The sequence below is a fragment of the Monodon monoceros genome, unplaced genomic scaffold, assembly GCF_005190385.1.
Source record: "Monodon monoceros isolate NGI ecotype Baffin Bay Population unplaced genomic scaffold, NGI_Narwhal_1 Super_Scaffold_13, whole genome shotgun sequence".
In the NCBI taxonomy this organism is placed as follows: Eukaryota; Metazoa; Chordata; class Mammalia; order Artiodactyla; family Monodontidae; genus Monodon; species Monodon monoceros.
Window position 1 is genome coordinate 16,972,717 of NW_021703769.1, and position 26,952 is coordinate 16,999,668.

At 46.3% G+C, this 26,952-nt stretch overlaps 1 protein-coding gene across 2 annotated transcripts in view; it reads left to right on the plus strand.

Annotated features, from left to right (window-relative positions):
* The window catches only part of PTPRT (protein tyrosine phosphatase receptor type T), a 1,065,023-nt gene that overhangs the window by 376,091 nt on the left and 661,980 nt on the right, over positions 1–26,952 (plus strand). For both annotated transcript variants that reach the window (XM_029221736.1, XM_029221738.1), the window contains exons 3-4: positions 11,245–11,516; positions 23,904–23,985. In XM_029221736.1, coding sequence (XP_029077569.1) covers positions 11,245–11,516; positions 23,904–23,985 — 354 coding nt within the window. The remainder of the gene's footprint in view (positions 1–11,244; positions 11,517–23,903; positions 23,986–26,952) is intronic.

Genomic DNA, 26,952 nt, shown 5'->3' on the forward strand with positions numbered 1-26,952 from the left:
TGAGATGTTGGGGGAGGCGAGTTATGTAGTTGCGCATGCGGAGAACCCTATTAGAAGGTCCAAGAGTGTGAACGCTTTTGTTTGGGTTTTGGTTTGGGGAGCGAAGGGGAGGGGAAGGTGTTAAAGGGTTCAGATTTGGGTTTTATTCTGCTTTGTCTCCATCATGGTCCTCCTCTCTCCTCCCTCTCTGCTCAGCCTTCTTTTCCTCGCCTGAACTCCATTTCCCTGGTGTCACCACTGCCCTTTCCCCTTCCTTCTTCCTCTGCGCCTCCTCTCCTCCTCTTCCTTCCTGTCTGCTCCCCTGATTTCTCCCCCTTTCCTTATTTCCCCCCCTCTCCCTCCCTGCCTCCCTTTTCTTTTCTCTCTCCCTCTTTTCTTCGCCTTTCATCTTTTTCTCAGTGATGGGGAAGGAATGCAGAGCCCCAGGTACCTGGTCTTTGGGGGAAGGGTCCACGTTGAGAGCCCCCTTCCGGCAGCACCTTCAGATCCAACCACCTGAGTTCAATTCCATTTTTCAACTGCATTATCCACGCCTACATGGATTATCAGATAGCTGTTTGTTGGAGAATTGTCTTAACACATTTGCATATGAAATGCTTAAACCTCAACTTATTGGTCTGAATGAACGATTACAGAAATAGTTATTACTTGTTCACACAAACTGACTCTGACAAAAATGTTCACAGGTGTTCGGTGCCTTTGAAGCTTCGGGATGTATTTTCTTTGTTCTAAATAGATACTATGTATCCATTAAGCTGTAATTAATCCCTCCCCCCATTTTCTGGTATATTAGAAAGGAAGCACATTTCTTTCCTTTTTTTTGACACATGATAATTAGAAGGCTTTCATTGATAGTATGAATAATGTCGAATGATATGTTTGTTACCCTGGCTATTGGTAAATTGTTATGTTTATGATTGACTTAATGATTATTAGTTTTCATGATATTACTGGTAGAACTCTGTTTCTCTTCTACATATATTCTCTTACTTTATGATGCATTGTATCTTTTGACATTTTTGCGCCCCCTGCCCTTTTATTGTGATCAGACAGCTAAACTTCTTCATTCTGGACTTTTAAATTAGGCCATGTGCAGGAGAGCTATAACAGAGGTATGTATAGGGTCAGCAATGCAGGAATAACTGTTCTCTAGGCATTAGTGAAAGCCACAGAGAGAATTGCATTTAAGTAATTTAGTGAAGGACCATGGCTGGGCCAGGCAGTGTGGATTTCAGGAACAGCATCACCTGAGCGAAAACGCAGAAGCAGGGAAGTCTGGAGTGTGTGTTAGTTTCCTATTACTGCTGTAACAGCAATTTCTGGAGGTCGGAAGTCCTAAATGGGTTTCACTGGTATACAATCAAGGTGTCCACAGGGCTGTGTGCCTTTCTGGAGGCTCTAGGGGAGAATCTTTTCTTGCCTTTTCTAGTTTCTGGAGGACACTTGCATTTCTTGGTCCATGGCTTGTTCTTCTGTCCTCAAAGCCAGCAGCATAGCATCATCAAATCCCTGTCTGATTCTGCCTCCTCTGCCTCTCTCATCCAGAATAATCCTTCCATTGCAAGGTCATCTGATTAGCAATGGTACTTCCGTCTGCAGCCTTAATTCCACTTTGCCACATAAGGTAGCATATTCACAGGTTCTGGGAGATTAGAACATGGACATCTTTGGGAAGCTGTTATTATACTTACCATAGAGTGGATGAGGGCTGTGTAGGGGGAGAGTATTCATATACAAGGCAGGAGATAGAGGCAGGATACAGAGGCCTCCAAACATCCCCATGAAAGACTCTGGACTTTATAGGAAACAGGGAGTCCTCCTTTCCTATAAAGGAGGGCTTTCTAGGAAGTTGAGGACACATCATGGTTGGTTTTGCATCTCAGGAAGATGGTACTACTTGCTGTTGCATCGGTGAAAGAATTAAGGACTAGACTGATTGGGAAGTTGTTGCAGACGTCCATGAAACAGGCAGAAAGTCCATGACACAGATGTGATGGATGTGAGCTAGGCCAGCGGCTGTGGGAGTGGAGAGGAAGAAGACGAAAGGAGAAACACAAGGAGGAAGCATCCCCAGAATCTGATGACCGATCAGTTGCGACGTGTGGGAATGGGGCAGCAGATTTTATTCTGTTTCTCAGTAGTCTTTGCCATTTTCTTCTTCAGTCTGTCGGGGTCTCCCCACTACATTGAAAACTTTGGGGAATGGGAAGGACGGAAAGGAGCTAGTTTTTGAGGACCTACAGTGCAGCAATCATTATCTAGATACGTTATAAACTATTTCATTTAATCTTCATGACCACAGTATAAGATGTATTTTTGTGGCCGTTTTGCCAGAAAAGGAAACTGAGGTTCACAGAGTTTAGGAGATCTATCTGAGGTCATCCGGGCAAAAGAGGAGTAGCTGGGATTCCAATCCAGACCAGGTAACTCTAGGGCTTCCTTGTGTCCTGCATCATCCCCACACACCAGGACGAGGGGCTCAACAAATAGTTGTTAAATTGCATTTCAGAACTGAGACTGTGAGTGCCCTGTGTGTGCAGAGTACCCCTAAAAGGCATCGGGCATTTGGAATGCTTAAGAACTGTCTACCTCCTGGAGGTAACATGAGTTTTCTTTCCCCTCTTAAATAGCTCTTTGAGGAACCACTGCTGTGACCATAAGTTCAGGCACAGTGGGCCGGATTGTCCATGCTGCAAACTGAAACAGGAGTCAGGTAAACCTGACCCTGAATCTTCATTGTGTTTTGTGACTTTGGGCAAGTCCCTTCCCCTTACTGGGATTTCTAAAGTGAGTTGGTTAGAGCAGTGAAGCTCTTATGTCTCACCTGGCTATAGTTTGTTATGCTTTGATGAATAATGTACAGTTTCTAGACCAGCATTACTCAGTAGAACTGTCTAGGATGATGGAAATTTTCTCTGTCGTCACTGTACAATATGGTGTCTACTGAGTCCTTGGACTATGGCTAGTGTGCCTGAGGAAATTAATTTTTAATTTAATTAATTTAAATTTAAATAGGCACATGTTGCTATTAGCTACTAAATCGGAGAGGACGTTTATAGACCCTAAAGTCTCTGATTATTGAACAAGCGTAATTGGTGTGTTTATGACTTTCTACCCCTGTAGCTTTGGGCAAAAAGACTTTACCTCTCTCTTCCTCACTGTTCCTTGCTTTAAAACAGGGATAGCATGACACCGTCTCACTGGGATGTGGAAAGATGCTTAGACCAATGCCTGGCATGTACTAAGTTCTCAGTAAACATTATTGACGTCAAACATGTTATAAATTGCATTGGACCCATTATCACCTGCTGCTGACCATTTGTTATGAAATGAACATTTATTGAGTCAAGTCCAGTATTATACGTAACATACACTGAAAACAGATCAACCACAAAACTTGGACGTGTAGCTTTCATTATCCCGTTTTATAGATGAGGACGTTGAGGCCCAGGGAGGTTTATTGACTTGTTCAAAGTGAGGCAACTAAGAAACGACAGAAGTGGGACTGAAACCCAGTTTTCTTGACTATAAATCCAGGACTTGTTACATGCCACCACAGCTGCCTTGGCTGCGGGCAGCATTTGGGTCCCTGCCGCCATCCGCTCCCTTCACGTAGGTGCTGGCGCTGGGAGCTGGCAGGGCCACCGGTCTGCAGGGACAGCTCTGAGCTCTCAGAGCTCCGGGCCCTCAGCTGCCAGTTGCGAGCACACTCATGTAATCTTAATGAACAATGTGCAAAGCCATTAAAAACTCAATTAGGGTTTTCTTTTTACTGCTGACGTGAGGAATGCAATCCTGAGGTGCTCATGTGTAAACACGATAGCCACCATCTGCTAAGGAGAAGCGTTTTGCCTCCAAAAAGGGGATCTGTGTTGCAGACACATCAGTAATGGGGCTCTTATCAAGGCATTATTATGCACGAAGGGGGGAAAAATGCAAAATTTATGGCCAGCCAGAGAGTACTTCCTGGTTTAATTCCACAGTTTTTGGTACTATGTATAATAACTATGAGGAAACTAATGCTGTTTTATGTTCCTGATCACGCCATTGCATTTGTTTTGGTCGGGGGGGGGGGGTGGGAAAGAAGAAGAAGAAGGGAAGAAAATGTACTTACAGTCTTTCTCTTTCTTGTTTCTGGCTGATCTTGGCATAATGACAGGCTCATTTTTGATCTCCAGGAAACTGACAGCCCTGGGATGATATTAATTAAGCCTACCTGTTGATCAAAGAGGGCCCCACTGAGCTGCTGATATATGAGGGCGTTCAGTCCCGAACAGTCTCTAAAACGGCAGGCCTGTGCTCAATTCAGAGATCTGGCTTCCTTTCTGGAGGATGTGGCCAGACCTCTGTAAGGTAGACTAGATGCGCATGAGGTCTGTAGATGGCGGGATCCCACCCTTCCCTGAGATACTATGCTTGCCTTGCTGGATGCTATGGTTTCCTGCCTCTGTGCCTTTGCACATGCTGTTTGCTCTACTTGAAATGCCCTCCCAAATTACCACCAGGCCCGCTTCCATGGAAGGTATCCCGACTGGGAAAGAGGAGAGGCTCTCATATTCTAATGTGTGGAGTTCAGCTCTGTACCACCAGTATCTCTTTACATCGGCTGATCTACACTAACCTGATGGGGCTGACAGTATTCCTGGGAAAGGGATATCAGGAGAGAAAAGAAATTGAGCCCTGTGCAGTTAGGATATGAGAGTACTGGAGGGAGCCTGTTGCAGGGAGTGACTGCAGGGCCACGGATGGAGGAGGAACTCCATCATGAAGGATGACGGCAAGTGGAATTAAGAGCTGACCTGTAGGGGGCAGAGGTGCTGAGTGAGCATAGACCCTGATGGAGGAGGGGAAAAAAGCCATGTGAGTTTGCAGAAAGAGCTGCCTCTTGAACCTTGTGGACTCTCGAGCCAAAGCAGTTCTATTGTGTGTCCCCTGAGTCTGTCCCAGGGCAGAGAGACAGTAACAAGGACCCACCCATTCGTGGAGACATCACAAATGATGACAAAGGCACATGAGGGATCTGCACCTGGAAGTGCCACGAGGACAAGGGGACTGGTGTCATTAATTGGGGTGCCTTGGGGACTTCTGAAAATACAGAGGGAGTGTTGCTTGGAGCTGGAGTTTAAAGCTGGTCAGGTTCCATTGTCAGGGTTCGTAATATGCTCAATGATGGGTGATGTTTCACTTCTATTCATTCTTCAAATTCCAGCTCAGCTTAGTCCATTCCTGGAAGATGTCCTGACCCCACCCCCCCCCCCCCCCCCCCCCCCCCGCCCCCGGCTGAGTTCGTCACCACTGCCTCTGTGTGTACTCACGGCTGTGCTGCACTCCAGCGAGGCTGGATTTGCTGCATGGTCCACTGATTGCGGCCTCTGCAACTCGGAAGCACCTTCTTGCATGGCTGCAGCCCCCTCTTCACAGTCTCTGCTTCACTGAGCTCTGGTTCATCTCATCACTAGTGTCTGGTTCAGAACTTGGGGTTGGGTGTGCCTGTTTGGTGGAACTCAGATCCTCTGCCTGAGTCTTAGCTACAGAGGAGGCTGGAAAAGAGGACATCTTTTTCATTTCCATAGAGGAAATGGGCTCTGCTTAAAAATTTGAGGGGTTCCCGCAGACATAGGAAGGGAGTTCAGATATTGAGTGGCATGTTTCTACTCCAGGTCATCAGTCTACTGAGCTTGGAGGGTGGCCTGAGAACAGCCGCCCACGGGGGGTGGTACCTGATGAGCCACGGGTGACACGAGGGTTACATTGGCCAGCTGCCCTGATGAGTTTCCACTGCTTAAAGGTGGATCTTGCCTGCCCTGTCCCCAAAACTTACTTTTTTCTGTCCAGATTGGGCGCCAAATGATTCGACCCTACCATTTGCTTTTTATACCATACTCCCCTCCGAAGACATTCGTGATGGGTTCTGATACCGCAAGGAACCTTCTACGCTCACGTAGGAACACTCAGATTCCCTAGGGCACGTGCAGTTTAGACAGTGTATAGCTGCTGGCTTCTGATTCGGTCGGTAGCTTGGGAGCGTGTGTGTGGTTGTATTAACACAAATATCTGGAAAGGTGCATATGTTACCTTACATGACAAAAGTTGTGATTGAATGAAGGATCTTGCCCTGGGGAGATGGTCCTGGGTTGTCTGGGCGGACCCGATGTACAGGGTCCTTATAAGAAGGAGGCCGAAGAATCAAAGTTGGAAAAAGATGTGTCTGTGGAACTACAGGTTGGAGTGATGCCCTTCGAAGATGGAGGAAGGAACCATGAACCAGGGAATGCAGGCAGACACTGAAAGCAAGGAAACAGTTTATCTCCTGAAGGCTCCAAAAGGAAAGCAGCCCTTGTAACACCCTGATTTTAGACTTCTGACCACCAGAACCATAAGAGAATAAGTTTGTGTTGTATTAATCCACCGAGTTTTGGTGTTTTAGTTATAGCAGTAATTGGACACTAATCCGGGGTTTAAATCTCGTGTCCCCAAGCCTCCACCTGCTTGGCTGCCGGGCCTCTTTCTGCCCTCCTAAGGCTCTCCCCAGTCACTCATAAGAATCCTTGGGCATGTTGTGAGCGCATGAGTATAAATAAGATCATTTGCCCGTGTTGCCCCTCTCTGGACTCCTCATGGAAGCTCACTGCCTGCGTGGCGCAGGAGACCCTCACCGTGGCTGCTGCTGTGGGTGTCACAGTGTCACAGTACCCCTCCCCTCTTGCGGGGCGGGCGAGATACCGATGCCGCTGACCTCCCGAACCCCGCCACATCCCCAGAGGTTCCTCTCTCACACTCTGTCACTTGGACTCCAGGGCAGCACTGCGCATTCCCCCAGCCTCACCAGGACATTCCTGAGCAGGACTTCTCCTGCTCTTCCCACCTGGCCTGACCTTTTCCTCCTTTGCGGGTAGTCTAGGTGGGGTGGGGTGGGATGGGCAGTCATCGTTTTCTTTATTATATATTTTTTTCAGTTTTCTTGTTTATCTCCCTGAGACTTGCACCCAAACACATACCTTTCTGTCTGGTTTACAGGCCAGAGGATGCATATCAGGTCACACAGATCGCCATTAGGGGGTCACGGTGGTGGTGATGGGGAACATGATTTGTTACCCTAACCCAACCCAACTCTGGCCCCCCGAGACACAAAGTATCTTAATGAAGGTCCAGGATGTTTCTTTCCTTCTCAAGGATTTATTTTTGGAGTCCATTATTTTCATTCTCTTCTTTCTTTCTGCTTCTTTTTACCCAAGGACACTGCTCTTAATGATGTCCCTATTTGGAACATCCTGCAGCCTTGCTTAGTAACTGTTATCGTTTCTCATGTTATCTCCTTAAATAAAGGGACTTATAGGAAGTAGGGGCTCTACAGGGATGCCAAGATAATAAGGATAATGCTAGTTGCAGAAATAAACGTCAAATGTTCAACGGCATAATGACCCAGTAATAGTTTATTCCTTGCTTACTTACTTAAAGTCCAAATTGAATGTTCCTAATTGTGGGTGGCCTTCCTCATGGTCATGGTCATGGTCATGGTCATTCAGGGAACTAGGCTCCTTTAATTGTGGCTTTGCTGTCACTTAGGCTCTTGGAATCCTGTACTTTCAGCTGGTGGATGGGAAAAAGAATGCAGCAGTGATTCTGGAACCTTAATGTGCATACAAGGCACCTCGTGATCCTGATAAAATGCTAATTCAGATGCAATAGGCCTGGGCTGGGGCCTGAGAATCTTCATTCCTTACCAGCTCCCAGGGGATGCTGAGACTCCTGGTCCAAGAATCATCCTTTGAAGGATGAGATAAAAGAGAATGGAGCAGTGGGAGTTGGGGGAGGGAGGGTGGAGGTTGTCTGCTTCTAAGCACCAAGCCTAGAAGTGGTAGATTTTGCACTCAGGCCCCATTGGCTGGAACCTAGTTGCATGTCCTCCCCAAACTCTGAAAGGAAGCTGGGGAATATAATCCAGCTATGTGCCCAGAACAAAGAGGACAGGTTTGCTAATCAACCAGCAATTTCTGCTACATGAAGACTTGGTGGAGGGCCAAGCACTTCCACCAGCTCTGCCTTCAGGGAAATGGCAGCATCCTTTATTAACAATCATGGAGGCAGCAGATGGAGAGAATCCCTAGACTTGCTGGAGTGGATGGATGTTACATGGCTCCATATCCTCAGTGAGCCTGCTTCGCCACTGGAGCTAGGATGCAAAGAGGGGGAACCTGAGCTGGTGGACGGGAAACCTTCCCAACTCTCGCTGCTGTGGACGCTAAGAGCCCTGGTGTGAACTGGCAGGAGGATAGGAGCTTAAATGTCCATGGGGCATCCCAGGATTCTGAGTGGAGAGAGCCAGACACCACTTGTTTCTCAGGCTGTCTTCCCTACCAGTAGCTGTGCCCCACCCTCCCTCTGTGGCCAGAGGCTTGTGGGTCTTGTGGGTCATCACTCATCTGTCCCAGGGGAACCTTCTGGAACCCTGTGGGATGTAGGTCAACAAACAGACATGGGCATGGATGCCAACCTCCCTCTGTGCCTCAGTTTCCCCCCTGCAGTGGTTCCTTCCTTGCTGCCTCAATTGGGAGTTGGTGATGATTAGAGACAACATCTGACAAGGGACAGCTCTCCATGTACCCTGTGTTACTGCCTGGCTCTAAACTAGGAAACTTAACTCTCTTGGAAACATGGGGAAGATACCACTTTCGCTCCACTTACAGCGGCTCCTACCCCAGGGAGTGGGTGAGTTTTCTGATTGGTGGGATGTTGAAAGTCTGTTAGCCGTTGGTTCAAGTTTCTGTCTTTATCACCTTGCTTCTTGTTGGCTCATTTTTGGGATGAGCCCTAGGGATCTGGGTTGAGTTGGAAGGAAGGAGTCCTTGATCATGCAGCTGCTTTTGCATGCTGGTTCAGGGAAGAAAATGCAGGAAGCCTAATTTGGCCTCAAGTCCAAGTTCCTTCCTCTGATCCAGCTTTGTGAACAATAAAGCGGAGATTTTGAACTCTCTCTCTCTCTCCTGTGTCTATTTTTAAATTTGTTCTGAGCCCAGAGGAGACAGGCTACGAGTGACCAGTACCCTCTAGAGCCCCGACAAGATACGGATTGCCCAGCATTTATTATCTGCAGCGCTTAGTCTTTTGGGAATTAGGGTGAGAGAATGAGGCTACTTATAGCTACTGAAGTGGCTCATCTTGGTTGGGGATAAGTGGTCCTAAGGTTTCATTCCAACTGAAGATTTTAGTGGCTAAAATAAGATTTCAAAACAGCAGTGGTTTTCTAGGTGGGAATATTCATTGCAGAATCACTTGAGTTTATCCACTGTGTTTTTTTTAATATATAAGTTTATTTATTTATTTGTTTTTATTTTTGGCCGTGTTGGGTCTTTGTTGCTGCGCGCGGGCTTTCTCTAGCGGCGGCGAGCGGGGGCTGCTCTTCGTTGCCGGGCGCAGGCTTCTCATTGCGGTGGCTTCTCTTGTTGTGGAGCACGGGCTCTAGGCGCACGGGCTTCAGTGGTTGTGGCATGCGGGCTTAGTTGCTCCACGGCGTGTGGCATCTTCCCGGGCCAGGGATCTAACCCGTGTCCCCTGCATTGGCAGGCGGATTCCCAACCACTGCGCCACCAGGGAAGCACTACTGTGTTTTATGATGCAGTTTATTTCATAGAATCATAAGACTCTAAGTCACAGAGTTTAGCCCTCCCAGTTGATTGTGAAATTTCCTTAGAAGGCTCCTCAGTTTGTCCAGGCTCTGTTTAGCCACCTGCGGTGATGAGGAACTCACTTTGTCTCCCAGGCAGTCCATCCCCTTTTTGCATCCATTTGACTTGTTAAAAGGTCCTTTGAACTGAAATGTGCCTCCCTGTGGTTTCTTTCATAAGCCTGGTCTCTCTGGTGACCTTCATCAGTGAGCTATTGCCGCAGTAATGTGCCTAACAAACCGAGAGGAAACTCAGTGGCCAACAGCAGTGTGTGTTTATTCTCACATTTCTGGGTCTGAGCCCCCGTGGTGGATCTGCTGAGCCAGGTCGGGCTCCTTAGCTATGTGGCTGTGCTTTCAGCTGTGTGGGTGGCTTGGCTTGGTTCTTTACTATCCACTGAGTTTAGTCCTCTCCCACATGTGTCTGTCCTTGATCCCAAGCTGAAGGCGACAGCAGCCACTTGGGGCACATTCTTCTCATGGAAGGTGGCAATAGTGCAAGAGGGCAAGCCCGGCTAGGCAAGCACGTTTCAAGCCTCATTCTGTTAGTCTCCTGTTGATCAAAGCAAGTGGAGCCCAAAGTCATGGGACGGGGACGGGGACATGCTCTCTGCCTCTGTTGGGAGGGACTGCAAGGCCAAAGGTCAAGGGCATGGAGCCAGGGAGGGGTGAAGAACTAGAAACAACCATTTAGTCGGTCAGAGCAACTCCAAAGAGGCTCACTTCCTTTCTAGGAGATAGGCTTTTCCAGTGTTTGAAAATAATAGTCATGTTTTCTGCAAATAGTAAAAATAGCATAAACTTGGAGGTTGAAGAAAATCTGGGTCTCATGCCTCTCTGTCTGAGTGGTCCAGGGCGAGTCACTCAGTCTTTAAATAAAATGAAAACTCTCCTTCTCCCAGGGTCATTCTGAAGATTAAATTGAACAATATATACATAAGACAGTAAGCATCACACTGGTACCCCTTAAGTGCTTAGCAAGTATTACTTACCCTCCATTCCATCTTTCAGTTGGTTCTCAAATTTTTTCAAGGTCTTCTTCACTTACTTGAATATACTGTACTTTTTATATGTCCTCCTCTGATATATTCCTTGTACTAATGCAAGGCTCCAGGTGGAATATGTTAAAACAATACCTGAGTGCTGTAGAGTTTCTGCTTCCATTGAGACAACCCAAGCTCGAATGAGGTTATATTTCACTTCATTTCACCCACGGAGGTTGCAGTTAACTAAATTCCTGAGTTTTTATTCCATGCTTCCTGTTGGAGCTACTGTTTTTAATATTTGCTGGGTTTTTTTTTTTCTGTACGTGTTTATAGATTGTTTACTTTGTAGAATACTTCGTGTATGTTACCATCTCTTAATTCTTAAAACCACCTTGGTGAGTAGGATTTTTTATTCCCAGTTACAGAAGAGAGAGGAAATACTCCAGAGAGGAAATGTAGGTTTCTGGGGATCAACCATATCCTCCTAGAGGGACTGGATTTCTGGCCACTGTGTTTACAGGTGTGACTGATTCTCAGAAGGATTTTCTTTCTCTCTCCTTGTCTCTACGTCCCGCCCCCTTTGTGGGTCTCCAGGATCCTTCATGATGGTGAACAGCTCTGGGAGGGCCTCTGGCCAGAAGGCGCACCTTCTCCTGCCGACCCTGAAGGAGAATGACACCCACTGCATCGATTTCCATTACTACTTCTCCAGCCGCGACAGGTCCAGCCCGGGGGCCTTGAACGTCTATGTGAAGGTGAACGGTGGGCCCCAGGGGAACCCTGTCTGGAACGTGTCTGGGGTCGTCACTGAGGGCTGGGTGAAGACAGAGCTTGCCATCAGCACCTTCTGGCCACATTTCTACCAGGTATGCTGTTTTACCGTAGTTTGATTTTTTTTTAAATTAATAATCTATCTATATACCTCTTGCCCTCTTTAGAGTTTAGGTCCAGAAAGGACTTCATTTACTCACTTGTTCAACTCGTGTTTACCAAGCTGCTTCTCCTAACCAGGCTCGGAGGATACAGAAGAGATCCTCTACAGCCCCTGCCACCCTGGAGATCGCAGTCTGGAGGAGGAAACTGATTGATAAATAAATAAACACTTAGAATATAGTGGGATGCATGTGGATTCCACAGGATGCTGGAGGAAGCTAGCTATTGAAGCCTTCTATACAATAATTTCTTATAACAATCTGATGAGGGAGATACTATTATCATGCCTGTTTTACAGATGAAAAAATTAAGGTTCAGAAAGATGAGATAACTAGTCACATATTGCCCCTGAGGAAGACGGTGTCTGGGGGCAAGACAGTTAGGATGGCTTCTGAGAGGACCAGGCAGCTTAGGCTGAGTCTTGAAGATGAATAATTATTGAAAAAGGAAGGGAAAGACAGTTGAGTTGACAGGGGTAGTGCATGCCATGGGCTGGAGGAGTGAATGAGAGATTTTGGCAGAGTTTGGAAACTGGGTTGTTTAGAGGTCGAAAAGGAGATCTACTGGGAGCTAAGCCTGCAGGGATGGGTAGGTCATGGGGTCTTTGAATGCCAGGCTGAGGAGAGTAAATTTATTCTCTAGGCTAGAGCAGCACTACTCAAACCATCTGTGGTGGAGGACCAGGTTTCTTCTCCTCAACTTGTGGACCAGTACTTTTATAAACTGCAATCAAAGTGTCACAGTAATGCCAAATTGCTGGGATACTCTCTAAATGCCTCTTATCTCGTTGAGGAGCCTCTTATCCCATTGAGGAGCCTCTTATCCCATTGAGGACTGATGACACACACTCTGCAGGGTGTCACCAGCCCACAGAGCTCACTTAGAGGAACACAGCTCCATGTTGTGGCCTAGGGCTGTTGAAAGTTTTTTTTTTTTTTTTTTTAGCGTTATGCGGGCCTCTCACTGCTGTGCCCACCCCCCACCCCCCGCCCGTTGCGGAGCACAAGCTCCAGACGCACAGGCCCAGTGGCCACGGCTCACGGGACCACCTGCTCCGTGGCATGTGGGATCCTCCTGGACCGGGCACGAACCCACGTCCCCTGCATCGGCAGGCGGACTCCCAACCACTGTGCCACCAGGGAAGCCCCCGAAAGTTTTTTTTTAAACTACGCTATTAAGGTACAACTTAACGTATCATAGAATCCACTTATTTTAAGTATGCAATCCAGTGATTTTTAGTAAATCTATTGACTTGCACAACCGTCACCATAAACCAGCTCTAGAACATTTTCATCAACCCCATAAGATCCCCTGTGCCTGTTTAAAGTTAATCCCCATGCCCACTGATAGAAGGTTTTAAGTAGGAAAGTGACGTAGATCTACTTTTGGAGAAATTTCTCTGGAGTCGGAAGCAGAACAGGGACCTAAGGGTGGCAAGGTGAGTGGCTGGGAGATTTGTAGGCATCCTTCAGTTCAAAACCCATGGTATAGTTCTTTCAGATGTACCGTGCAAGCAGTTATAGACAATATGTAAATGAATGGGCGTGGCTGTTTTCCAAGAAAACTTTATTGTACAGAAACAGGTGATGGACCAGATTTGGCTTCCAGGCCATAGTTTGAACCCTGATGTAGGTGATAAAGCTGAGGTCTAGAGATGGACAATGAAGTCCAGGAGCACAGAGCGAATCATTGGCAAAGCTGGGACCAGAATCCTAGTGCCCTGGTTCCAAAACTCCCCCCGTTTCACTGAGTATAAACTTGAAGTGTCTCCATAAGTCTATGGATCCCATCAAGGAGGCCTTAGGGTTCTAATCTGAAAACCCCCTACCTAGGGTCTGATGCAAATGGATACAGGATGGGGCCACAGGTGCAAGTGGAAAGAGCAGGAAAAGTGACCCCAGAGAGGGATAGACCTATGGTTGGCTATGCTCTTTGATGGGGTATAGAGGGAAAAAAGGACGTTTCTTAGGCATCTCTTATGTCCCAGCTCTGTGGTAAGCATATTGCCACTCATTTATCTGACAGTAACTCCTGTATTGGGTAGCAACATGTCCTGTGTTCCAGAGAAGGGGATATTATTGGTCAATTGAGGGCCCCGTAATCCTGCCTAGGGTCCTCTGCTCCAAGCTGAGTTTCCTGCTTTTAGGGAAAAAAGCATGCCCCTTCTGAGAATCTTCCGTTCACTAGCTGTGTGATGTTGGGTCTATCCCATCATCATTCTGAATCACAGTTCTCTGGTTTGTAAAATAGAGATGTCAGTGGGTCCAATGAAGGGTTCTTATGTGGATTAAATGAGATAGTATATATATAACATCATATCAGGCTTGCAGTGGGCCTCAGCAGTTATTGGAAGGAAGGGAGGAGGAAGAGAGAAGAACAGACAAAGAGGATGGAGGAGGGAGGCCTTCTTTAAGGAAATACTACTGTGGTTGAGCTCTGAGCCATCCCTGCCCTAAGCAGCCTCATCGGGGAGAGTGTTCTGATTTCCAGTCTGTTGGGCACTGCAGCATCATTGCATTCCATTCCATTCCATTTTCGCTGCTCTTAGCTTTGTGGTGAAAAAGCCACTAATGCACTGAGAGCAGCGGTTTAGAAAAGACACGTGTGTCTTGCAGACACACACACAGCCAGTAACAGATAGTCCCTCGGCCATACACACGGGAGCACACACGAGTGCACACGTACCGGCCTGTTCCCAAACCCGCCACAGACGCAGGGGCACCACCCACACATATATCAGGGGAGAGAAAAAGGGGCCCATCAGGAGATTCAAAGACACTTGCCAAATGCATTTTAAAATTCACCAGACCCCAAGCTCTGGCTCTGCATGCATGATTCTGTGGACTAAATGCCATTTCGGTTCTCAGCACTGCTGGGCTTCAGACCCTGATGGCTTATGTATTCATTTATTAAAGTCATATTTCACAGTCCTGAAACTGACTTGTAGCTCTGTAATAAGCAGGGACATTTCATCTTTCTTATTAGTGGGCTCTCTGGCCCCAGGCCGTCAGCAGGGCCTGGGATGAGAATGTTCCCCCCACTGTCTACCCCTCGCCTGCCTCTTCTCAGGAGAGCAAGGGCTCATCCAGTGCCGCTGAAGCCATACTGCAGGTGGCTGCCCCTTTCCAGGTGATGTTAATTCTATTTCATGTTTTTTAATGATTCCAAACTTTTCTGTCCCAATATTTAAAAAAAATAAAAGAACTTTAGTTGTGCAGCCACTTGTTCTCTCTATTCTCCATCACCTGCCTCGGTGAAATTACCTTTTATTCAGCTATGTAGACCTCTGAAATTTAAGACTCACCTGACTTGGACTTAACTGGACTCGAAGCCCAGTCCCTTTCTCAGGAGTTCCTCTGGCATCTGGCGCTCTGTGGGTTTGGTAACTTCTTGCACAATTCAGGAGGGGGCGTCACAGGGAGGGGGGCCACTTTATGTCCTTCAGACTCCACCCCATCTCCTCTTTCATTCACCCACCACCCCTGCCCGCTAAGCAGCAAGCACTCCTTGTCTTAGGCAGGCCTCCTTGGGCTGGTGTGGGAAAGAGCATCTCTCTCGATTTCACCCCAAGCAGTCCCTCCCCCACCCTCACCATGAAAATATATGTGGTCCTCTTCCGAAGAGGACTGCTGGTGAGCCAGCATTTTTCTCTCTCTTATCTTTTGAGAAGGTGTTTGCAGCCCCTTGAAACTTTTGCTCTACAAATTCTCTGCTTGAGGACTTCAGTGGTGAGCATAAGATGCCAGGCCCCTTAAACCGTGTCCTGACATATCCACACCCTCCCCCAAACAGGCACACAGCCTGCCTTTTGTGGAGGGGATGAGGGTGACTCATCTCATCTCTGAGCCTCTCTGGAGACGTGACTTCCAGGCTTTGCCCAGCAGCTCCTGTGCTGGGAGAGGTTTGCGCCTTTCTATGCAAGCTCCACTTCCCCAAAGCGGGAGGTCTCTAAAGGTCTAGGGGTTGGGGGATGTGCAGCTGACAGTAGGGACACATGGCAACCTTGGGGTTGAAGGTTGTCCTGCAGGGAAGTTGGGGTTCCCAGCCCAGGCCTTCTGCTCCAGTCCCGGCACCCCAGTGTCCCTGCCTCCATACCCTGACATGGAGCATCACGGAGTGGCCTTCGTCTGGCCCCCTCCAGCCCGCCCTCGCTACTCCCTGTCAACTAGAGCTCCCTTCCTTCTCACAGTTCTTCACTCACTCCTCTGGCTCATCTCCCATTCCTGGCTGTCATTCCTCAAGGGCCTTGGTTTCCTTACGAGTGCGCTTTGCTTGGAGATGACCATTCTCCTTCACCTCAGAACACCTGGGCAGGTCTTTCTATCACTGAGGGTCTTGACATCACCCTGTCCCTTTGTGGTGTCTGTCCCCAGGAACTGGAGCTGGTAGGTCTTCCTAACCAGGACCAGAAGCACATTGATGGGATAAGCATCTCCACCCGAAGCTGCAGATGTCTTCTGGGGCGCTTTCTGACCAGAAGGGAAGAGAGGACTCCAGGGGTCCACATTCCCCAGAACTTGGTCGGCTGGGAACCTGGCCCTGGGGGCTGAGGTGTACCTGTAACAGCTGCTTTTCCTGAACCACACAAGACAATGCTCTGTTCTGCTATTGCGTTTGTTTGAGTGGGATTCTTCCTTTTTTATCAGCAGTGAGAATCCAGGGGGGCCCTCACATCTCTCCTGAGTGTCCCTGGTTGTGCTGCTTCCCTGTGAGCTGCCCTGGCAGCCTCTTGCTGCAGCCAAACCTGATTTCTCTAACAGTGTTCCGTAGTGCCCTGCCCTGTGGCTTCATACAGAAGCTCCTCGTGGTCAGAAACTTGAACCATGAATCCTAGCAGTCATTTGCATTGCCAGATTCCCATTCAGAACCCCAGCAATAATGGGCATTACCAGGATCTCATTCAGAACTATAAAGCATGCAGCATGGATAAGGGGGTGTTTAGGGTTGGGGCTATATGTAATTGCTAGAGGCTGACCCTGCCAACTTAACCCCACTACCCATTGCTTCTTCGTGGCTAAGGCCCACCATCCCATAATCTTTCGGTGGCACATTCTAGCCACCATTTGAGATCTCCCTCTCTGGTGCCTGGCATTGTGCTGCCCAGGGTTGGCCCTCGTTTCTGGAAGCAAGCAGCTTGCCCAGGAGGTTGCATGTGGACCTCGGAGTCAGCCCCATTGTGAGTGTTCAGGGGACAGGCCTCAGCAGGTGAGTCCAGGTGGGCCCTTGAAGATCCAAGCCCATCCATCATGGGCCTTCCTTCCTTTTCTTTCTGGGGAAGAATGGTGGACTCCCTGGCACTGTTCCTGATACCCCCAGCCTTGTGACCTTCTACTCTCATGCCATTGAGGGCTCTATCTCATGGCAGTTTGCATGACTTTAAAAAAAAAAACAACTCTGTCTCTGGAGTTGCATGCCAAGAACAGGACCCTCTTGTCTCCTGTAGGTTTTGTGAGCACTCTGCTCTGAGCAGTCTGGCAGTGATGGGGAGGATATTCCCCATCTGTTCTGGGAGGTGCTTTATTCTCAGCTGCATCCAGGACCTGCCTTTTGTTGTAAACATACCGTGGACCCTAATGCTAATGTCTTGTGAGTCCGGAGCCTTCATCAAGGATTCTGTGGGTTGTCACCGTCTCCTTCCCCATGCTTCTGCGCTCTCTCCCCTCCACCTCCCCAACCGCCGTGGCACCTGCAACCACCTGTGCCTCTTAATTTCCATGTACCTCCACATGGACCCAAAGCCCAGCCCCTACCAGTTCCCACCTGTCATCACTCACATCAGAGTCTGTTGAGTGTAGGAATTTCAGTGGAAACTTGGGATGAGGGCACAAGGAGTAGTCTCGTTGGGAAGCCCATTACTTTCTTCCTCTCCCACCATTCCCTTGAATTTTCCTCCTCATCTCCCATCACTCTGCCCAGAGAAAGGACGGTAATAGTAACATTCATCAGTATGTTACTATACGTATTGTAAGCAGTTTACAATTATTCATTCATTTCATGAAAAAAAACAGTACCTTCTTCCCCTTGTTTCTTACAGAATATTACTCGTATTTGAGAAACCCAAGACTCACCTACCCCAGTGCGTTACAGAAAAAAATTCCCCAGAGGAATTCTGATAAATAAAAGATTCTCTGTCTCGTTATAGAATCCTTATTTCTGCAACAGGAAGGAGAGAGAGCGGTGAACAAATGTATGTTTCACTATCATACATCCATTCTCTCATGACCAGCCTTGGGTTCGTTCATGGAATATTTGTTAATAATTATGATCTAGGTTAGATACTGAGTAATGATGTGAGAAACAGAGTGTCAGAAGAGTTTAATAGAGTTGGACTTTGATTAACTGGGAAAAAGTCAGAACTCTGCTTAACCAAGTGTTTTGGTTAAATGAGAGTAGGGTTGCTTTTCATTGAAGTCCAGTGATGGACATGGCTGCAAGCCAGGAGACCGGGGCCTCAGTCCTTGATCCACCTCTGGCTTCCTTTCTGAGCTTTGGTAGCTTAGTTTGCCCCACTTCTCAGGGTTGTTGAGAGGCTAGACTGAGACTACCTACTAATAAAAGGTTAATGTGGTTGACCTTTATTCTTGTGCTTTTATTTCTCTATTTTTATTATTATTCAGTCTTAGTTGATGATGTGCCCCTCTGTTCAATACCGATACCTCCACCAGTATCCTGACCCCAATTGACTTCTGTCCCTTCTAGAATCTTATTTCATCAGTCCCTCATTCCCTTGTATTTTACGCTATTTCCCTGACACATTCCTCTCTACCTAAAAGCATGTTCCAATCTCTACCATCCTAAGAAATCTACTATTGGGCTTTCTGTGCTTGGCCTTAGGCCCTAGTCCTTTCTCTGAACTGTCTACTCTGTCTTCCAAGGTGACCTCATCTAGTTCTATAGCCTTAAATGACATTTAGATGCCAAAGCTACCACATTTGTAGCTCTGGTCCCAGATCATCCATGAGCTTCAGAATATAATGCCAGCTTCCTACTCAGTATATCCATTAAGATGTTTAATTGGCATCTCGAACTTAACATGACCAAAAGAAATCGTGAGGTAGCCCTGCTTGTGTGCCCAGACACACACGTTCATCTTCCTCGTGTCAATAAGTGACACCAGAATCAGCCTAGAAGCTCAAGCCTTAAATTGAAGAGTGCTCATTACATTTTTTCTTTTCTTCACTCTTCCCATCTTAATCTAACAGCAATTATTTTCATCTCTACCTTGAAAATATCTCTCAAACCATCAGCATCTCTGTTCTTCATGGCCAACACCATTGTCCAAGCCATACTCATCGTTTGATTGGGTCACTACTATAGCCAACTGTTAGGTCTGTTTGTTTCATTTTTGCTCAAGCGCCCCCTACCCCCAAGTTAATTTCCACAGAACAGCCAGAATGATCTTTTCAGAATGTAAATTAAATTATGTCACTTTCCTGCTTTAAATGGTTCACTAAAAGCAGAAAATTCAAGCTCCACACTAGGTCTTGTAGGACTCATGTCATCTGACCCTCAACTAACACTGCAGCCGTGCCTTGTGCTTCTCTAGCTTATTCACTATATCCCAGCCACACCAGGGTCTCATTCTCATGTTCCCAGATCATCCCTGAGTTCTTTCCTGCCTCATGGCCTTTGCATGTCCTACCACCGCTTCCTGGACTTGCCAATTTCATCCTTCCAGTCTACTCTTAATAATTACCTCCTTAGAGTTCTCTCCTGACCACTCTAAGTAAAGTAGACCCTCTGCCGCTTATTTACTCTTAATCACAACATTTTGTTTATTTCCTTCATAATACCAATCACAAAATCAATTTAATTTTCCATATTTTTCTTTTTAATTTCCATTTCCATTCATAAAATGTAAAGTTTATCAGGGCTTGGCCCCTAACCTTCTTGTTCACTTTTATAGCCCCAGCATGTGCCTCAATGCTTGGTACAGAAGAGGGTCTCTATAAATATGAATGAATGAGACACTCTTCCTGTTCCCAATAGGTTTAGAGTTTAGAATGAAATAATTCATGGACAAGCAATTACAATCTGGTGTGATAGGTGCTATAGTAGAGTTAATTGTACTGTGATACATACCTGACACAGGGATAGTATAACATGCAGAGAGATATGAAAATGTAATGCACCTCAAAGCACCTACCTTTTATTGTAAATATAAAGGAGCTCATTTTTATTGCAGGAAATTTGGAAAATCTAGAAAAGTGTAAAGAAGAGAACATTCAACTGCTGTAATCTCTCTAATGTCATTAAAAAGATTACATTCATAAATCATTGCCAATCCTACTTCATCTTTTGTGAATTACATGCTGAACTCACTTGCTGATTTTTCTTTTGGAGAGTTTGTTTTGTTGATTCTCAAGAATTGTTTACACAAAACATGATATTTACCTTTTAGCTGGCATATATATTGATATTACAGATATTGTTCTCAACTTGCCATTTGACTTTTAATTTTGTTTTATTCAGACTTTTGTTAACATATAAAACATACTTTGATATTAAGGTTATTATGTATTTAAGAAATATACAATATTTCAACTTTAAGAAATTGATTTTTAAGCTTTTGTCATTAATTTATTGCTTCAGGAAATTCAGTTAGGAAATGTATAGACCCAAACCTGTATGGTTTCCTCTTTGAAGGATTTATTGAAGTTATACATTAGTCTATTATATGATCTTTGTGTAAATAATCCATGAGCATTTGAACAGAAATTTTATTCCCTCTTTATATTTGTTTAGTAAATGCATTATTACTCATATTAGATACATACTTGATATTTTTTCCTGTTTGGTCAGAGTCTAAGACAAGTGTTAAAATCTTCAGATGCTGGGGCGTTTTCCCATCATTTTCTCCTTTTAAATCTGTTGACTCACGCATTTTTTTTTTAATGACCATTTTAGTCCACTTAATGATTTTTGTATTTCTTTTTGGTTTAAATTCTACTTTGATGCTTTTGCATTATGTTTACAACAACTATTTTCTGTTTATTTGCATTTTCCTATTATGTCTTTGTTCAACTTGTTATTTTTAAGGTTACTGAGTCATTCTATATTAGGTGTTTATCTTATAGCATGCGATTAGGCATGGTTTATTTAGACAGTCTGAGAGCTTTTCTCTATTTTAACCTATTTATATTTATTGTCACAATAGAAATTTTTTCTTTTATCGTTTTTACCATGCAATTTGAATGCTTTTATGCTATTTCTTTTAAATGTTTTTCTGTGTTTGGTGTGTTTTCCTTTTATTTTTTCCTATGGACTTTGCTTTTGGATTCCTTTGAATTATTAAAAATATAATCAGATACGTAATTCTTTATCGGAAGGTCTCCTGTTGACTTCCTTCTGCAGGATGAGGCAGCTATCACACTTTTATTTCTACAAACTTTCCCCCTACCCTCTGCACAATTTTGTTTGTTCAATCTCTCGTAAGGACCCTGCTATCTTAGTAAACCCCTCTTCTGGAGTGACTGTCATGCTGGCGCCAGCTGCTCTGTGTTTGAGGTGACTGTCAGCCCCAAGTCACTGTACATAATTCCCAGGCAGCAGTGCGTTGCCTTAGTGATAGATCTTACCACCCACGGAGGCTGCCTCTTCACAGCCATCACCACCCTTTCCACCATTTCCCTGCTCACTTGTTACAGCTGTAGAGCTCTGGACCTCACTGACACCCCTGGCCTCTGAATCCACTAACCTGAAGTGACCACATGGACCACAAAAAGATTCCACATGGGGGTTTTTCTGTTGATCTTATCACCCACCTTACATTCCATCCACAGCTTGGACTGAGGAGTAAAAGACAGGAGAGAGAGGGTCTATTTGGTTGGCTGTTGAGATGATAGAGGTGAAAAGTGATGAAGATTTGAACCAGAGCAATGGCATTAATATCCAACTGGTTTCGATCTACAGGATGGTTGCTTCATATGGTTCAACTTAACAGCAGAGATGGAAAGACATGGACAGATAGGAGAAATACTAAGACAGAGTCAAAAGAAGAAAAAAAAAAAGGCTGTGAGGAGTGGGGCAGACGGAGAAGCCCAGGCAGATGTCTGCATCTCACTTTTCAATGACTGGATGGGGCAACCCACTGAGGTCCATAGTTCAGGAAGGATGGCCCACTGGGCAGTGAGGGAGACAGCTCAACTCTGTTGTATACAGATGGTGTTGGAGGATCTATGTGATATCTAGGTGGAAATACAGATCTGTGAGCTGGATAAGTGAGACCCACATTCAGGTGAAAGGTCTAGAATGGAGATCTGGGCTTGGGAATTATCAGTGGATTGATAGCCATTGAAGGAAGAGTGTTTTCAGTTTACAAAAATGAATAGAGGAAGCCCACATTTGAAGAGTGGATATAGGAGAAGTGCTTACAAAGAAACCAGTGGTAGAATAGACACAGATTGATGAGAAGAACCATGAGAGTAAAGTATCGCCTGACCCTAAATAGAAGAGAGACCCAGAGAGGGAGAAGCTATGAACGTCAGTAATTGTAGGAAAATGGTCAAGTATGAAGAATGAGTATAGCGATCATTTGCTGAGAACCTACCATGTGCCCTATATAGTTCTAAGTGGTGTGTTAACTCCTTTCACCTGAATCATTACCCAGTGAGGCAGGCACTGTAATTAAAGATGAGGAAACTGACGCACAGAGCAGTAAGGCAACTTGCTCAAGGTGTACACGTACAAGGTGGAACAACCAGGACTAGAGCCCAGGCATTCTGACCCAGATCCCAAGCCCTATACTGTTTTCCTCCTTAAAGTAAGATAAAGATTGAAATATGTGTATTGGATTTAAGCAGTAAGAGCACTAGTAAGATTGCTGGTGTCTGCCATGCAATCAGTGTTGGGGGAACCGCTGAGGACAAAGTCCAGGTGACAGGGGTTGAAGTTTTGCACTGGGAAGTAGGGGAGTGTAGAGTGAGTGTAATTAAAACTATTGAGAATTTTAAATGTGGTTGAACCACAATTGGACTGTAAATACAACTGCTGCCAAAGGGTAGCTTTTAAAGAGTAAGAGAAATCCAAGCGTTTATGTCTGTCAGAGTCAGGAATAAAAGGGAGGATTCGGAGATATGTTAGAGAGAGAGAGAACCAAGAAGCTGGAAAATGCACCAAAGGTAGAGGTCAAGGGCGCTGGGGTGTGCCTTGCAGAGAGGGGGCAGTGGTTGGTGTGTAGTCATCTAACCCATGAAGATTAGGTTGATGGGTAGGAAGTTAGAAGTCAGCCCCTCTGTAGTCCTCTTGCCTCTTAAAGATGTGATGTGGGTATCTTGCAGGGATTGGGTAGGTGATGTTGAAAGGGGAACATTTGTGTGGGGTATAGGTGTGGAGAAGGCACATTTGCAATAGACTTGCCAACACTGAAATGAGGAGCTGGGGCTTTTGGCGAGAATGGTATGGGTGATTAGTCAACAGAGTGGGGGAACCCTGGGTTTGTTGAGAATACAGGGAGGTCCATGCAGCACACAGTCTCTAGAAAAGTTGAGATCCAGGGTACCATATGCACTGCAGAAGCAGGTTTAAGAGGGGTGAGTTGGGAGAGGAGTGCGTGGTAGCGGTCTGTGCCAGAATACACTGAAAATTCCAGTTTGTGGAGTGGAGAAGGACAAGTGTGAGCATGTGGCTGAAGCTGATTGGAAGATGAGGCCACTGGAATTAGGGAGGTCAAGGGCATTGGTCATGCTGTCCACACAGATAGTCACATCTCCTTTGTGAAGGTGGATGGTGGGTGACAAGGAAAGCTGTTTACTGAAATCAGCAGTTTGAGTGGGAGTCAGAATGGAGGATTCAAAGAACTTGTTGCCCTTGGATTCCCAGATACCAACAGTGGTGCCTGGGGCTTATTTTCAAGAGGTGTTATTAGGTAATTCAGATGGACTGTATTCCTTCGAGATGTGGAATTAAATTAAGGTAAACCCTCTTTGGCTTATGGTGGCTTCTCCCTCATCCTTCGTAAGAAAGTTGAGATATTCGGAAGTCATTCTTCTCTGGGCTTCCCCTGAAACAACAATGAAAAAGGTGCAGATCGGGGTTTCCAGGCCACATTTGGGTTGTTTTCCCTGCATCCCAGTGTTAGTTCTGAAAACCGTTAGAAATGTTCCATGTGGCTGGTTATTCTTTTGCTAGTCACCGGAATGTGGCCTTTTTACCTCATTTTGAAAATCCACGTCAATTGCCGGGGTAGCATCCTAGCCTAATATAAGACCTCTTTTGGTAGTTCTAGTGGGAAGCTGAAACATAAATTGTTTGGGGGCTGGGCAGCTGATGAATTCCTACAACCCCTTTTGCGAAATTGACTCCTGCCTTGTGTGTTGCAGGTGATATTTGAATCTGTCTCTCTGAAGGGTCATCCTGGCTACATCGCTGTGGACGAGGTCCGGGTCCTTGCCCATCCATGCAGTAAGTCTCTCCCCTCATCCTAACACAGCCTGGCTCCATGCCAGGCTGGGTAGCTTGGAGGCTGCAGTCCCCCCCTATTCATTCAGCTCACAAACATCTCTCACTCTCTTACATACTCAATGCAATCAGTCCTGAATAAATCCATAATTTTGCTGCCTGTAGGCAGCACCTCCAGGACTTTGCAGAGAGCGGCAAAACATCTTTGTTTGAATCTGTCTATTAAGGGAGTCTAAAGTCCTGATTGTTTGTTAGCGGGATTCAGACCACTGAAGTGGAAGAATTAGAGGGCTTTGGATAGAATCCTGTGCAATTGTCTCAGAAAAAGAACACCACCAAAACATTGAGCAAATTAGCACACTGTTCACTCCCAGGGAAAAGTACCCCGAAGCTATTAATTCTTTAAAAGTAATTTTAAATACCCTCATCAACTCCGTGTAGGCGTAGGGAGAGATTTCTCACAGTGGTTAGTACTTATGGTACAGTGTCAAGAGTTCTCAAAGGCATTCCACTCCTCCAAGCCCAGCCAATTTCCCCTGGAAGTTTTCTCTCTGTGTATTTGGTCTAAGATATTTGAATGTGTCTGAGCAAGGAGATGTGCTTCCCAGGTTCACTAAATCTCCGAGGGGACAAGTCCTGGGTGCAGGTAGTTGAGATGGCATCATATCCAGTGACATTTGGTGGGGGGATTGTAATCAGAGGGATATGCCTGGGGACTATGGCAGCCCCATAGGAGGGCTGGTTAAGTTGCCAGCCCCATTAGTTTGTTAGTGTCTGCAGATTGGAAGTTCCTATTAGTTTCTTGGCAGCCATTGGGTAACTAACTCGTAGCAGGGTTGTCTCCACTTCTTCATTATAGCCATGAGTCATGCTATGGGCTCTGGTGCAGTTTGCTGTTCCCTCAAGAGATATAATATGTCCTGTGCTTTATGCCTTTCATGCCTCCCATTTTGAGGCTCTTCTCATTTCTGCCCCATCTGTGTTGCTTTAATTGGAATGATTCTTTCAACTTCTGCTACAGTGAATTCACCAGAGCCCCAAACATCACTTCCCTCCCCTGGCACTACAGTGACATTGTTTGACCCATTGTCTTAGAGCACCTTCTCTGGAGGAATTTGGGAGGAGTTCCAAGGGGTCCTGGCAAGACAGTATTTTGGATAACTGTGTTTGGTGTCTGTGTAAGGGAAACCTCCTCCCCAGGAATCACCCAGCATCTCAGAAATGCTGAGATCCTATTAGATTCTCCACTACTCTGGCCTAAGGTTCCTACCCTCTGGGTTACTTCCTGAGTCTTTGGGATTTTCTCAGATGGATCTGTCCATTCAGTTATGCCCAGCAAATGTCTCTGCTGAAACAGACTTTATGTGAAGAGGGTCCCAGAAATCCCCGAGCTATGCAGGGTTTATGTACTGGGTATACACATGAGTCCCTCTTACCAGGATTAAGTCTTCCCCTCCCTTGACTCCTGGGAATCAGCATTTGCTGCCCCCTGGAGAATGATTGTTGACCTCAGACCATGTCGGGAGATGTCTGATCTACTTGTGATCCACTTAACCTCACACACTTAGCCTTGCACAGCCATCAGTTTTGAGGCAGTCTCTCTGAAACAGGATTTCAGCAATCCCCAGGTCCTGCACCCATTGCATCCTCGGAGACGCATCCAGCTGCATGCGTGCTGCTTACCCTGTGCTGGATGCTTGCACTAGGGCTTTCTTCCTAAAAGAGTCTGGCCTGGTTCTCTCTCCTGGGATCCCAGAATCCTGTCCTCTACTGGGAATTTTTACCTCCACCATGACACCCAACCTGACACCTGTCTCTTGTCTCAGCCTCAACTCTGCCTTAACTCTACACACTGTCTGTGGTTTGCCGTTGCAGCCCCATGCTTCCTTCTCTCAGAGAAATCTGCATGGGCGAGGGTTCTCTGGAGGGCGTTTGAATGCCTTTCCGTGCCTGAAGTCTCATGGCTCCTCTTGGAATCCTCCTCCCGTTGAGGCTGCTTCTGAATTTTGGATGCTTCTGTGAGCTTCATACTCGTCCTGCTGAGGGGTATGCATTATGTGGCTATGGAACTGCTGAGAGCAAGTTACCCAGCCAATGGGCCGTGGGACATAACTCAGGAAGACGTGACCCTGGCTGTGTTCTTGTGTAATGTGCTTCATCTGAGTTCAACTCAGATGCTGAGGGGGCTTCGGCTTAAAACGTCCTAGAAATCAAAATGTGCAACTCTGTGAAAGTGGCTGGAATTGGAAAATTCCATTTAACTCTCTGTGCAAATATTGGTGGTGCCTGTAGTCCCCTGAGTTCTATCCATAGCTCGTGAGTCATGTGGGGTTGACCAGGGCCTAGCAAAGGCCCCTTCCCGAGGCCCCATGCTCAGTCCATATCCAGCCAGGGTTTTTATTCATTCTGTCTTTCAACGAGTCAATTATTGAGCATCAGTTATGTGTCGGGAACTTCTGCTGGACACAGAGGATACTTAAGTGACCAAGATAGGTAGGTCTTCGTTCCCATGTTGTATACTTAGCAGAAGGACAGAAGGAGGAAGGACATTAAGTAAGTAACTAATATTAAGTAAGTCACTAATATAATTTCAGGTAGTGATGTGTTGTGAATATAGTAAATGTGAGGGACGGATGTGGAGGGGCTTCTTAGATAAAGTGGTCAGGGAGATATCCTTTTTTTTTTTTTTTTTGGGGGGGGCGTCGCGCGGGCCTCTCACTGTTGTGGCCTCTCCCGTTGCGGAGCACAGGCTCCGGACGCGCAGGCTCAGCGGCCATGGCTCACGGGCCCAGCCTCTCCACGGCATGTGGGATCTTCCCGGACCAGGGCACGAACCCGTGTCCCCCGCATCGGCAGGCGGACTCTCAACCACCGCGCCACCAGGGAAGCCCTCAGAGAGATATCTTTGAAGATGTGGTCTGAGCTGAGATCTGAGTCGTAGAAGGAGTTCACTGTGTGAAGGGTTGGGGA